The sequence below is a fragment of the Oreochromis niloticus genome, linkage group LG16, assembly GCF_001858045.2.
Source record: "Oreochromis niloticus isolate F11D_XX linkage group LG16, O_niloticus_UMD_NMBU, whole genome shotgun sequence".
Taxonomy (NCBI): Eukaryota; Metazoa; Chordata; class Actinopteri; order Cichliformes; family Cichlidae; genus Oreochromis; species Oreochromis niloticus.
This window is the reverse complement of record NC_031987.2, coordinates 31,073,480-31,087,879: the sequence shown is the minus strand read 5'-3', so window position 1 is coordinate 31,087,879 and position 14,400 is coordinate 31,073,480. Positions and strand designations below refer to the sequence as shown.

The 14,400-nt window shown below is 39.3% G+C and overlaps 1 protein-coding gene across 5 annotated transcripts in view; it reads left to right on the top strand.

Moving 5' to 3' along the window:
• The window catches only part of ndp (norrin cystine knot growth factor NDP), a 28,930-nt gene that overhangs the window by 7,861 nt on the left and 6,669 nt on the right, over window positions 1-14,400 (top strand). For 3 of the 5 annotated variants that reach the window (XM_025903560.1, XM_025903559.1, XM_019352327.2), the window contains one exon: window positions 7,236-7,681. In XM_025903560.1, coding sequence (XP_025759345.1) covers window positions 7,472-7,681 — 210 coding nt within the window. In that variant the 5' untranslated portion in view covers window positions 7,236-7,471. Of the gene's footprint in view, window positions 1-862; window positions 1,012-1,124; window positions 1,204-7,235; window positions 7,682-14,400 lie in introns of all 5 variants that reach the window. The other 2 variants (XM_025903561.1, XM_005475240.4) reach the window with 2 other exon arrangements.

The window sequence follows — 14,400 nt, the reverse complement described above, 5'->3', positions numbered from 1 at the left end:
CCAGCTTTGGCACTCTTATTAGTTTCTGAGTACTGGGAATTTCACGTTGGTCAGTTAAAGAGGAAAGGAGATTGCTTTAGATTTGGAGGCCTTTGTGCCAAATTACTGAAGTTCCAATTTGTTTGAGTAAGACCCAAAGCAGTGGACGCACTCTACAGATACATTCAATTCACTTCCATGTTATTTATACAGCGCCAAATCACAACAACAGGTGCTTTATATTGTAAGGTAGACCCCACAATAATACATAGAGAGGAAAAACCCAACAATCATATGACCCCCCCCCATGAGCAACAAAGGGAAGGAAAAACTCCCTTTTAACAGGAGGAAACCTCCGGCAGAACCAGGCTCAGGGTTGGGGCAGCCATCTGCCGCGAATCGTTGGGGGTGAGATAGGTAAAGGATAAATAAAGGTAATGGATAAATGCCATTTACCTGGTATAGGCCAAAGAAGCGGGATGTTCACGAAGAATCTAAAGCTAAAACTATTAGCTTTTTGCTAAATGATTTTACAATCATTTCTTAGTAACTCACTGTCATCTCAGGTCTGTCAAGCTCTGAATTTCTCCACATGAATGATGTGAATGAATTTGTAAAAAGAATGTTATGTTTCATTAAAAGGGTTTAGAGCGTGCTTCCTTACTTCACAAACCAAAGCGTACATTCATGACACTGCATTTTCACCTCACTCTAAGTACACCCCATGAACTCATGAGCTCGTAGAACCACCTTTAGCAGCAATAATGTGAAGTAATCCATTTCTACATAGCTTTATCAGACTCTCACATTGAATTCTGGCACACTCTTCTTTTCAATGTTGCTTCAGTTCATTGAGGTTTATGTGTATTTGTTTATACAAAAGTCTCTTAAGGTCCCGCCACAGCATTTCATTCGGGTTGAGGCGTATACACAGGCGTTCCATGGTTTACTCAGTGACTGTAAGGTGCCCAGGTCACGTGGCTGCAGAAGAAACTCAAACCATCACCCCTCCACCACCATGCTTGGCATTTGGTATGAGATGTTTGTGCTGACCAAATGTAATGCTGTGCATCACGGCCAAACATCTCCACTTTAGTCTCATCTGTCCAAAGAACATTGTTCCAGAAGTCTCGTTTTTCATTCAGGTACAGCTTTGCAAACCTAAGCTGTGGTGCCATGTTCTCTACAGAGAGAAAAGAGGCTTTCTTCAGGCAACCTTTCCAAGTAAGCAATACACATTAAGTCTTTTTATAATCATAATTTTTGTAACTGTTAACGTTGGTAGTATAATATAAACTAAGTAGCCATTAAGTTTATATTTATATATATATTTACGCGTCAGCTGTACACATTAAAGGGTTAGTTCTAAGCAGTATATTCAACTTACTTGTGTAACTATCTTAATTAAGGTAACATATTAAACATTTTAATATGTTGTAACTGTACTTAGTTGAAAGTTCTGTCTTTATTAGTGGTGGTCTTAACTCAATATCTACATAAAAAAAAACACCCCACAACTGTCACTCTATCCTTCTCCTTTTGTAATAATGCTACTCTGGACTACTTGTTTTTGCCTTAGACTTGGCAATATTGTGATAGCTAATTCAGCATATCTCCCCCATGTCCCTGGCTTCTGTAGAACACAACATACTTTCTCCTTCTTTGCTAGAACAGTACAAGTCTAACACTCTGAAGCAGCGGTCCAGCTGCTGCTTCCTGTAGTGTTACCTCATGCAGTGTTCCTATTCCACTAAGCTCTGAACATGGATTCCTGTCACGGATATCAGGACACAGGCTTTCAGTTAACAGAACTGAGAACCTGGATTTGTTAAAGTAAAATCAATCCGAGTGATGTATGTGATACACCAAATGGAAGTTATCCATGTGATGAGGATGAGGGATGAGGTGTTTTTTTTCCTGGAGGTTACGGGATTGGACCTGGTCTTGCAGCAATTTTTCTGCAACAATCATCAAAGGAGGTTGTTTACTTTAATTGAGGTGAAATTTCATGGGTAATTCAGAATTAATGACTTGTTGTATTGCTCACATAGCAGCACATTATAATGGAAGCAGTAAGGACCCAAGGTGACATAATGAGGTTGAATCCAGCACTCCTCCCAGAAATAATCATTTCTATCAGACATCAGACAGTACCGGTGCAACTGCTTGGTCTTGGGGATTAAAGAGAAAGATGTGATGGGAAAGGAACGATAGAGGCACTGGTTTTGGAAAAAGGAAAAGGTTCAGGTTTAAGTGGAACACCATGGGGATTTGTTTTTGTAATTATATCAGAAAGACAAGCTTGGTTGGACTTGATGATGGGGTTGATTCCAAACAATAGATCCAGGAAAGATATGGACCGTAACGGTCTTGGGTTTGCTGGTCATTATACTTGGATCGGTTGGGGGAATGGGGTGGACGGGGCAATAGAGCTTGTTTTTCTAAACTCTAAGATCTCTATAAATATGAGCTGGATAGGTGAGAGTATAAGGTACCTGGCATCTCACACATTAATAAGTTCTCAGTTTGTACATTCACAGTGCAGTAATGAACTCACTCAGCCAGATACAATCTCCATATATTATCCTGAAAGCCCCCATTATCTGAGTCAGCTGCCATTCATAGCTCTGTATTGATACGACCAGCTTTCAGAGTTTAAGCATGAGTTGCCAAAAGAGACAGTAATAATGATGTGTGGTCACCTTGCGGTAAGGGCACGTCCCTGCTTGCATAGCAATGATGTTAGAGGGAAGCTGCTTCAGATGGATACATAACAAGCAGACGACAGTCAATAGAAAGTCATCTCCCTGCTGCACATAAAAAGGTGGAAATGTCTGGCTAGCTCAACTAATTAGTAATCAGAGAGCGCAGAGCTGGCTGGAGACCAAAATTATGAGATTTGGGGTAAAATAAAGTTTGCTTGGCTTGTCCTGGTATTTACTAGGTGGTTCACTCCCGTCATTAACTTTGATTGTTTTTCTTCATGGTAAGGCCTGTTGTCTAACAAAAACACATGTTCTGAGAGGAAATTTTGATTTATGAGGAAACACTGCGGATGTTTTTCCTGTGAAAACACCTAAATACAGTTACATTGTCATGTTTGATCTGAGCTGATTCAACACATTTCCTTTAAAAAGTGGGCTAGGAGATGCTGCAATCACATACATATGTTCTGTTCTTTCATCCAAAACCAGACTGTCGTCCAGCTAAGGCAGCATCCAGCTGTCACTGAGCGCCAAAACTACAGGAGCCAGAAAATTCACAGATTGACTGCATGTGTACTTTTAATAGGCAATTTGAACGGGAAAATCAGTTGAATCGTCAATAATTCATTGTTTAGTCAGTTGAGAGCAGGGAAACCATATTATCATAATTGAAGTTGATAATGACCATTTTATCCAGACATCTGTGTGTTTGAATACAGTAGATATTAAGCAGTATTCCAGTTCATTGTAGATCTGTCTCTCAGCCCCTGCTGAATGTAGGTCTGTAGTTTAAAGTCCTCTTAACTCTTTGTGTCCACTGGATTTTTAGGAAGGTATCTGACTTTTTAACTGCTATATGCGCTAATTTGTTTGCCACCTACTCACTAAGTTGCTATGCTTCTTTGAGCAAACGCTTTCCTGTTGCATTGATCATTTCAAGTGTTTTAGAAATACTGATTATAGAGGCTGGAAGAAAGGTCTAGTTAATTTTGTGAGTCCGCATTGCTTTGATTTTATAGGGCAGTTAGATCACATTCACTGTAAAATAAACCTGTTGATCACAAATTCAGCTGACATGCAGAAAACGTAAGAACTGTTTTACCACTTGAGTATTGGTTGTTTTCTGGGTCTCTGGGGATGTAATGAAGCTGTCATGTGTACTCTGTAGTGTGCACTGCACTGAAAGGGAATTTGGAGGCCACAGGGCATGCAAGGTGTGCACAGAGGCATAAGTGAGGGTAGTCTCGGGTAAAAAACGAGCCCGACAGCAAATTTTTGTCTCGTTGCCCCTTTGCTGCTTAATCTGGTCTTTAAACAGATCAGTTATCATAGTTTTGTATTTTCGAATTAGCCTTTATTTTGTATTATTTTCAGTTAGTTTCCAGAGTGGATTTTCTTGCTTCAGATTAGTTTATAAAATGTTTACTTTTAGTTTTTAATTAGCATCAGAGTTTAAGTCTAGTTTAGCTGTTACTGTATAAAAGGAAGATGTCAGAGGCAAGATTTGAGAAAATCTTTACAATTATTACAATAAAAACAGAATTTTTTGAAAGCAGTTGACTCTTTTGGACATTCAAAGTCTTGATAAACATGTCTATCAGTGTCATCAGGCAAGCTGTAATTAAAGGTTTACCAAACTAACAGTCACTAAAGGATATTTCCTCTATATTTCTATTTTATTTTCATTTTCAAAGTTCACAAAATCATTACAGTTAGTGTTAGTGTAGTGTAATTTTTATTTTTTTTCATAATAGATATTTTTTCCACATCTAGTTTTATTCTACTTTTTGTAAGCTATATTCACATAGGTGGACGTAAATATGTAGATTATGTCGATCTAGTAAAAACCAAGCCAACATCTGCTTCAATGTCCACTTTGGCTGATGCCTCTATTTTCCTCCCTGCTCTGTCTTATATAGGAACTGAATTGATTTCACTGTACACACTTGCTTGATTGTCAATGACTTGACTGTGTAATTTCTAAGACATGCACACTAATGATACTGATAGCGATACCAGCAGCAGAGACGGGGATAACAGTGTTCGCTGTAACGGTATGGCTGGCAAAGCTGGAAGTGCTGATGGGTGCTGGCTGTGTAAAGCAGCCTGTTGCATGAGCCGACTGCAATGTAAACCCTGCAGCACATGTTCGACAAGCCAACGAAACATCTCGGGGAATATTTATTTTAACAGGCCAAATGATACTTCTATTTCTCTCAAGAGGAATGTTAAGGTTAAATGATTCCCCCTTAGAAAGAAAAACACTGGGGTTGAACTAAAGGGGAGCTGAAGATGAAGAGATGGGGTAAAGGCTTCACCCGAACTAGATGCTTGGTTTTAGTTCAGATGAAGAAGTGAGTGCAAGATGGTGCAGTGTTGAAAAGAGATGTAATAAAAATGATAATAATAACAGAATTTCATGTATTCGTGTTTTGCGAAAGTATTTCCTCTGTTCATATTATAACACATTTAGTGCAACTGACCTGTTGGGAAAGTTATCTTGAAATGTAGTAGGTCACAAATTGCTAGATATAGATTTAAAACAGAAGACTATAAGTAATTTAGTCATGTGCCAAATGCATTGCTTCAAAGTAATAAGACAGAAAAGTTCTCTACAGGCTGAAGATGTTTCCTTAGGTTTGATCATTTTACTAGCAGTACCGACAGCTTGCTGCAAATTATTGCAAATTGTTTCTGGTGATTAAGGACCCTGGAATGTACTTCATTCCATCCTTGGTCAATAGCGACTTGTTGGCTTTCAATATATTACCTCCCCTGCTGGTACTCCTTTTCATGCTTTGGAGAGGCAAAGCGTGAAATGGACACGATGGACCGGCATGTCTGTTACACGTTTTGCCAAGATATTGGGTTGAACTGTGACTCGGCTAAAGCAACTCAAATTGTGCATATTGTATGAGGAAGGCAACTGGATGCATAGAAGGCTCAGGTGGGTGATTAGCACTCAGATGTTTTAATGCACACTCACAAAAACACTAATGCATTAAAGTTACATTTTCATTTTCTAATGTAATGTAACTCCATTTCATGTCTAGTTATGTGACTAAAAGCAGTTGACTGAAAAGTTAGTTACAACTTGTCTTGACTTAAAATTTCAATAATTTCCAAGTATTATCAAAGTACTATTCAAATAGGTTACATTTCGCAAACTTTTTAAGTAGACAATATCACTTAATAACTACTTGTACTCATCATATGTCAAGAGGTGTCCACACAGGAAGCAACAACCAGCAACATAGCAACCTCAGATCATAGAGAGCGATTAGGTCATCTTACCATTTAAACATTTACACTGTCACAAGTGACGGTGAGGGAAATAAATGCCAGCAGCATGAAGTAGGCTAGTCATTTATGCTCAAACGTTAAACTCTTCTCAACTTCAAGGATTAAAGCACCTACCAGTGACAATGAATAATACCACTGATTGACATATGACACAGTGGAAAATACATCAGTGGGGTTATATAGTTGTCCCTGAAAAGAAATGCATATTCATTTAGTTGAGGAGTAATAAGAAACAGAGTATTCATCTGACCTATCCCTTTATATGACCTGGAATTTTTCTAACCATTGCAAGCAGCATCAGACTGCTGATATTTTCTTCTCATCCCGAAGCAACTGAACAATGAATGTGTAAAAGACACATTTTTCCACAGTAACACTAACGAGCACCTACATTTACAAAGCCATGATTTACACTCAACTTTTAATTGTACCTGTGTTTTGAATAACCACTTAAGCATAAATACAGCTCTTGCGACTCCATGTGTAACGACTTCATCGTAAACCTTTAGCACACAAGTATAAATCAGGTTGAAGTATTTAGAATTATCACAAAGTATGAATTTATAGGTAGCTGGTGATAATAGATAGATAGATAATAGATAGATAGATAATAATGGTTAATAAACTTTAACACAGCTATTTTGCTCCTTTCTCTCTCACCCAACAATGCACTTAATTCACAACACATTTCAGCATACCTGCCGCAGCCAGAACCAGGCTCACTTTTAACAAAAACCCTATTGTCAGAAGGACTATAAAACTATGAAGTTGAAAAAAAGAATAACCTAAATAAATGTGAAAATATGCAGAGAGCTTGCAGTCATGAGAGGGCTTGTTGGGAAAGTGAATTGTTTTAATGAAAAAGTCATTCCTGGGGAGAGGAAAAGGCCCGGCTGCGGGCTGTTTGTGCATGGCTTAAGTTTCTCTTCTGTAATAAAAGCACAAGGACTTATGTGTCTACATGTGTGTGCCGTGTGTGGGCGTACTGGGTTGAGCGTGGAATAAAGGAGACAAAGTAGACGGCCAGTTTCTTGAGATGCACACACTCAAATAATTAATCTCAAAAACTGGCAAAAAAAAAAAACTGTGTCTGGAGATAGCTTCATCCACTACACACGAATTGTAGCAGTTGGAACAGTTTGACTTGTGGACAAAACATAGAACAGCCACACGCAATATTGCTGCTTTTTCTGGTCTTTATCTCTTCATGTTTCCATTGATGCAGTTATGTTTGTGTTCTGCTTCCAGACCCTGATGGATTAAGGCAGCAGGGGATGGAGCAGCCTGCCCAAGAAACCCTCCTACTACCTAAAGCTTGCTGAATTTGAACCTATAGTGAGCTGACAGGAACAAAGCAGAGTCAAAGATAATCTCCTTCTGTGCAGCCCTGTGACAGAACAGACTGTGTAAGGAGGAGGAAGAAAAGGAACTACGTTACACGTTGGACATCCCGTGAGGATCGAGACCCTCAGGGTGGCCCGATCATGAAACCTTCCATCTCTGGGGGCTCCCCCTCTGGTCTTCTGCTGGTTCTAATGTGCTGCCCCCTCCTGGGCTTGGTCCATTCTGCCAGCAGCAGCAACAAGGCCAGCGATAACGGACACGCACACCTGGGAGATGCTGACCCAGACCGCTGCATGAGGCATCACTTTGTGGAGACCATCACGCACCCAATTTATAAATGCAACTCCAAGGTAAATACACCTACCAACACACTAAAAGCCAACCTTTTTATATGAAATTAGATAGTTGTCAATGTTTGTTATGTGACTTTTCTTTTGTTTGATGTATTAAATGTTTATTGTTGCCAGTGTTTAAATGGAGTGCAATATAACTTCAAAAAAGGAGACCATCCCCGAGTCTCTCAGTTCCCTCTGTCAGCCGGTGGTGTGATTTCTATGTGAACGATGTGATTGAGATTTTCCACAAAAACCCAAAGGATGTGACGATTATTCTACACCCCGCGTACCTCAGTGCCTGCCTTCTAGTGCAAGTGTCAAGAGCAGAAAACAACAGCTTAGAACATAAGTCAACTAATAAGACTTAGAGCTTTTTATTGTCATTGTGCAGTTTCTTGCACAGCGAAATTGGGTAGCTGGACCACAAAGGTGCTAAAATAATAATAAGAGAAACCAATATACAATAAGGCTGAAAAAAAATTAAAAAAAATAATAAATAGAATAGAATAAAAAGCAGTGTATATGTATACATATGTGTGTATACATAATGTATACATAATAAGCACTGTCATACACTGCAGGATGGAGTAAACATCAGGCTAGCTAGCTACCTGGTGTTGGTATCAAGTTGTCCATGTTAGCTGATGAGCTGAAATTAGCCAGAACACAGTTTTATTTAAGTTGGATTGCCTGGCCAAGTGGAAATTTGACCATCAGGGGAAACTGTGGTGGACTTCAGGATGTTTGGTTTTCAGAGTCATGGCCAAAGTGCAAACAGCAGGGTTTGCTAATTAATCTAATACCTTAGCTGGACATTTTAAAATTACTTTATCTGCTAGTGTTACCAAAACTGAGTATGGCTAATCATATCTTGCTTGTCAGTGAAAATCATATCTGAATGAAAATGCTAGTTGGTTAGCTTGCCCAGCTAAAGTCATCGTTGATTATAAAGTGTCACATGGTGCTGATTTTAGTAAATCATGCAATGGCACAAATATCTATGAGTAATATTTACTTTATACAAAATATGGTTTTCTTTTCAACATGGAGGTGGTTAGCAAGCTATCTGCAATTTAGCTTTGATGTCTTTATGTTGATACCCAGTATTTATACCGGTCTCCTGGTTTCTGTTCAAGATACAAGAAATACAGCACAAACAACAGAACAACATTTTTTTACAGGACAGTGTTGACTGGCTAAAGTACAAGCTGAGCATGAACCTGAGCTATAGCCTACTGATCACCTGGGTGGAGGTGTCAGTAATAACAGTGGTTTTCTAAGGTTGCACAGAGCTCCTTAAGGTAATGGGCCATTTGCTTCAAATCAAGCCCCTGAGCCTAAGAATAATACTCAGCAATGACTTAAGAGCCATTTTTCTCACAAATTCCGTTCTTTCTACTAGTATTGCTCATTTCCCCTTGAAAGCCTTTCTCCATTTGACCATTCTATTGTATCATTCTTTCCTTTGCTCTCTTAATCTCCATCTCTCTTTTAGAAGAGTCACATAGGAGTGTGTGTGTGTGTGTGTGTGTGTGTGTGTGTGTGTGTGTGTTGGTGGTTCTGGAGATGGGCCACGCTGTAGACATATTCTGCACCTCAGCTGGGGCTCAGGTTTGGCTGAAGCTATCGCGTCGCTGTTAGCCTGCTCGCTCGTGCGACGCCAGGTGCTAAAGAGAGGGAGAGAGAGAGATGGGGTGAGGAAAGAAGAAGAAAAGTGGAGAGCCAGTGATTAAACAATGGTGTGGTGTGTCTCCTGACAACTTAAAGACAGCCACTTGACATAAAGATACTGATGATCCCATTGAGTAGCACCAAACATGTGAATGCTATTGTGGGAAGGTGCTGTCGATTTTCCCTCTTTCCTTTTGTTGCGCACCAGTGCAGTTGCTTGTCTAGCGTGAGTGATCTGGTCTTTGGTCTTTTTATAATATTCTGACTCTGAGTGCATCAAGCAGGTGGCCAAACCGCAACTCGGCTCAGGCGAGGCAGGGCTGAACACACACTCAGCATGAGCTTGGCTTTCTATTACAGCGCACAGAGCGCTGAGTGGAAGCCTGACTGAGCAACTGTTTTACACCTCAGGCCTGATTTAGACTTCTGTGGTGAATCTTTGTAGCGCCTACGATGTAACCTACGTAAGTGGCTGACTTTGTTGCCGGCTTTTATGCTTGTGCTGGTGCGTTATGTGCTAGTTAGCATGTGGTCGTGTCCTTTGTTTTATATGCGGTGCCAGCGGATAGAAACCAATAAAACGATGGGATTTTTTCCCTCCTGGGCCTTCACACTGTTGTGTTCTTTTCTGTTGTTTGCTTCTTTTCTGGGGTAAACTATATTGGTTCCTCGAGTCTTTCCACTTTCACATTACCTCGATCCCTTTAGATCCCTGGATCTAAAGTTTTTGGCTGTGTACAGTACTGTTTAAAAAGTTTGAGCCAGCTGTCATTTCTTTATATTTTGATTCTGCAAAGCCAGATTTGCCTGTTCTTTTAAAGTGGTCTTGAGTGATGGGTCTTCAGGTTGTCTGAAGGTGTTTCAAAGCTTTTCTTTGAACATTTTCAGTCCAGTCCTTGTACCTGACCATTTTCAGAGGATTTTCACTTTTAATTCTAAAAGTGTTACAAAAGTCATTTAACAAAGTCATTTAACAAAGGGATGCAATTTTAAAAGTATCTTCTGTCACTTTATTTTGTCTTTTGTCACATAGTTTGATAGACATAAAATAGTAGTAGTAGGCGATTTGGAAAGAGCTGTTAGCTGAAAACTTGTTGGCATATCTCATCATGTTGTGCATTGTGCCCTGAAATATTTAGAGGAAACTGGGGGACAAAAGAAGAAGTGTCAGACTTAAAAATATACAGCAGACGAACAGTATCTAAAAGGCCCGTTCTTAAGAAACAGATAAAAATCCAGTAAAAAAAAAAAACTGACACAAGAGTGACCTGAGTGATGCATCTGGCACTCCAGTTGATCCAACTTCAGTTTGATGACCATCAAGAAGGCAAGAAGGAAGGGAAACAGGGAAAATATACTAATAATAACTTTATTTATATAGAACTTTTTAAAACACAGTTACAAAGGACTTCATAGTTTGGATAAAAATGCATTAAAGTTAAGTGCACATGTTCAACCATGCAAGCACACAGTCGATTACCCAGTCACTTTCATCCCTGCATACACAGTCCTATACACACATAGCAGAAGAACAAAAGGCCACAAATAGATGGCAAAAGATTAAGTAGAAGCTTAACTATAGAAATGAGATTGCAGCAGATGTTTGAAACAAACCCCAGATTCAGCCAACCTGAGCTACAACCACAAAATTGTGATTACCACAAGCTTTAAAATAAGAGCAACAGTTAGGAGACCCCGATCAGATGAGGTTGGCTGCAGTTATGATGTCTCAGTAGCTCTGCTTTATACGCAGGAGGCCGGTCATGAGGGGCTTTATATGTTGTTAGTAACATTCTTAAATGGATTCTGAATGCCGGCTAGTTTTTGTTTTGTTGCATTATGTACCAACTGAAGACGGGCTGAGGAGGCTGAGAAATGCACGTGAAAAGTGAGCAGCAATAATCAAGACAGAAGAAAATTGTGTGTGTACAAGAAGTTCCACATTATTTGGAGGCAATTATGGTTTGATTTTTCAAATGTATTTTAAATGAAAGAAACAAGACTGGATGATGTATGCCAGATTACACATGAACTGGACTAAAAACTCAGTGGCACCAGGTCTTATAGAGATGGATCATCACAGGACTTGTATGAACAAGAGAGGGGGACAACAGCGAATGTCTACAGCCATCTGTAAAACATGTCCTGGCCTGGGGCCAGTAGTGTTGGGGATCTTGTCAACAGTGATGGAATTATGAACGCAGAAAAGTACAGTTAGATTTTGATCTGCCATGCAGTAACATCTGGAAAGACTCTGATAGGCAACAGCTTAATATTTCAGCATGACAATGATCCCAGACACAGCCAGCACAGTAATAGCATATCTGGATAGAAAAACACACAATGAGACACTATCAGTCATGGACTGGCCTCCCCAGAGCCCAGGCCTCAACATTATTGAAGCAGTGTGGGATCATCTTGACAGAAAACAGAACAAAAGGCAGAAACATCCAAAGAACAGTGTTGACTGACCTTCAAAAAGCCAGAAAAACGATTCCTTAAATAAAATAACGAAAGCTTTAAAGGTGGTCATAAAAGTGGTCATACAAAACACTGACTTTGTGTGTTTTTGCCTTCTATACTCTGTGTATTGTTACACATTTTCCCTGTTTTCCTAGGAACAAAGAAATTTGGGGCAGCTCAAGCTCAAGTAGTACTGTATGACTAGAAAAAGAGCAGCTGCCGGCGAATCTCTGCTGTCTGCAGCTCAGGTGTTGAGTAATATTCTGGTAGCAATCTCCTCCATTGTAAATTTGAACTTACACCATCGCTATGCTAATTCCACAAATAAAGTTGAGTTTACAGGGTGCGAAGAGCACAACTCAGCCAGTGGAAGCAGTTGTATAATGTCCTCTGTGGATCTGAGGGGAGAAGAAAAACAAACCCGGGGATTTCATTATGGTTATCCTGGCACTGCGCAGCGTGCAAAGAAATAGGATTGGGTTTGTTTTTGAACGACTTTCCTGCTTAGATGCTAACGCAACTCTTGTCTGAGCATCTGTCTCAACTTATTAGCAAAAAACATGATGAAAGCACACAGGTGAGATCCGCAGTGTGTGGTTTCCTGTCAGTGCTGAACTGCTGCTTTCTTGGGTTAATGTAAGTAACATCAGCAGTTGTGACCTGTTTCACCGGAGCTAAACAAAATCATCGAAACAGCAAAATTCATAGCAGCCATTTTGGAATAAAACAGTAGATAAACACAGCTGCTGCTAATGACATTAATGAAAGCTGTGCTGTGTTTAGGTACAGAGCTTTGATCAGTGTGATCAGGAACACCTGCACTTATGCTTGAAATGCACTTTGCATTTTTCTTCACGTCTTAGCTTCACTTAAACTTTAGTCTGCTAAAGATATTTTAATTGTGAAGGGAAAAAACAATAGTTCACACACTGATGTGGTTATTTATTGTACTTTTTTGTGCACAAACATAAAAATTGTACTGTTTTGTTTTTTCGCAGTGCAGTAAAAATGAGTCAAAAATTGTTCAAGATGTTGATGTTTTTTCTTCCCTCTTTGTTCTCTGCTTATTTTCGCCCCTGCTGGGTTTTTGGTGTTGATGTGTGAGTATTAGAGCAGGGCGATATGACCAAAAATATTTATCACGATATACATTTGAAAATTTGCGATAACGATATAACTGACGATATAATTGACACTAGACAAAATACTTTACAACTCCACAACTTTATTAGTGCAAAAAACCCCATCAATGTATTTTCACTTAAACAAGCAGCTGTTTTTTATGTGCATTAAAGTTATATAAAAATTTAACAGTGCAAATTCCTTGCGGACAGTTTAACCAAAAGGCATTTCCAGTGGAAATTGACCGACATATCCTCAGCATAACCATGTAGAATATCCACAAAACTTAAAAAGAGGTTATACACACACAATACAGTAATATTATGTTGAAGCACAGTACGTATCACTCCGCGAGGCTCCTGCCTACGGTAGCCGTAATGCTCCGACAATCCATCAAGCCGTGCGGCTTCGTAACTTAGCAAAGTCGTACTGAAACGTTTGACAGATTTTCGAGCGCCGTGTACCACATAAAGTCGTTTCGAGGTCAGTAAACATAACCAGAATTCATACATAAGGCACACGGGATTATAAGGGGCACTGACGATTTTCAGAAAAATCAAAGGATTGATTTTAAGTGTGCCGTATTTTCCAAACAACACGGTAATAACGACGGCCCGCTAGCATGCTCTACCAAAAATAGTGCTTTGTTGTGTATCTGACGGACGAAAGCTAAACCAGTTCCACACCACTGAAGTTGCAGCATTTTTACAAACCAATTCTGGTTCATCCGTTTCATTTAACGATCCACTTTTGCTCTTCTCATTCTGCATCGCTGCCATGTGCGTATGTAAACATAGGCGCTGCGCATGCGCGTTTTACCCATATTCTATCGCGATATTTCATTTTCCTATCGTTGCCCAAAATTACACCGGTATTACCGTGAACGGTATGATATAGCCCAGCCCTAGTGAGTATACTGTCATTATACTGTACATTGTCATTTATGTGACACTAAACCAACTATAGGGTCCAGTTATTCAAAGAAATGTCCAAAGCTATCTGAAAAATGGATTTATCAGAAATTGCCTTTGATTTGTGTTCAAAAACACAAAACACACTTACCAGTTATTACCAGTGTAAAACTAGTTCTTCACCTTGAGTTTTATTTAAGCCTGTAAAGCCCTAAAATTTCCAGAAAATTCCTTTCTTTCAAACTAGTGTTTGTCAACCCTTCAGACGAATTTGCATGTATGAGATTTAATTTGTATGATTTTTGCTATGTCCAGGATTTCTGTGCAATTTATTTTTCATAGTTTGTTTATCTTAAACCAACAAAAACATATAAGGGGGTTAGAGTTCTTAAAAACTGATGCATCAAATCTGATATACTTGGCATTACAGGGTTAATTATAATTTTAATCCCATTAAAAAACAAAATTTCAAGGTTAAAAACTGATTTTTTTATAATTAGGGTTCCAACTAACTATTACTTCTGCTCCTGATTAATCAATGTGTTGTTCAGTAAATAAAATATCAGA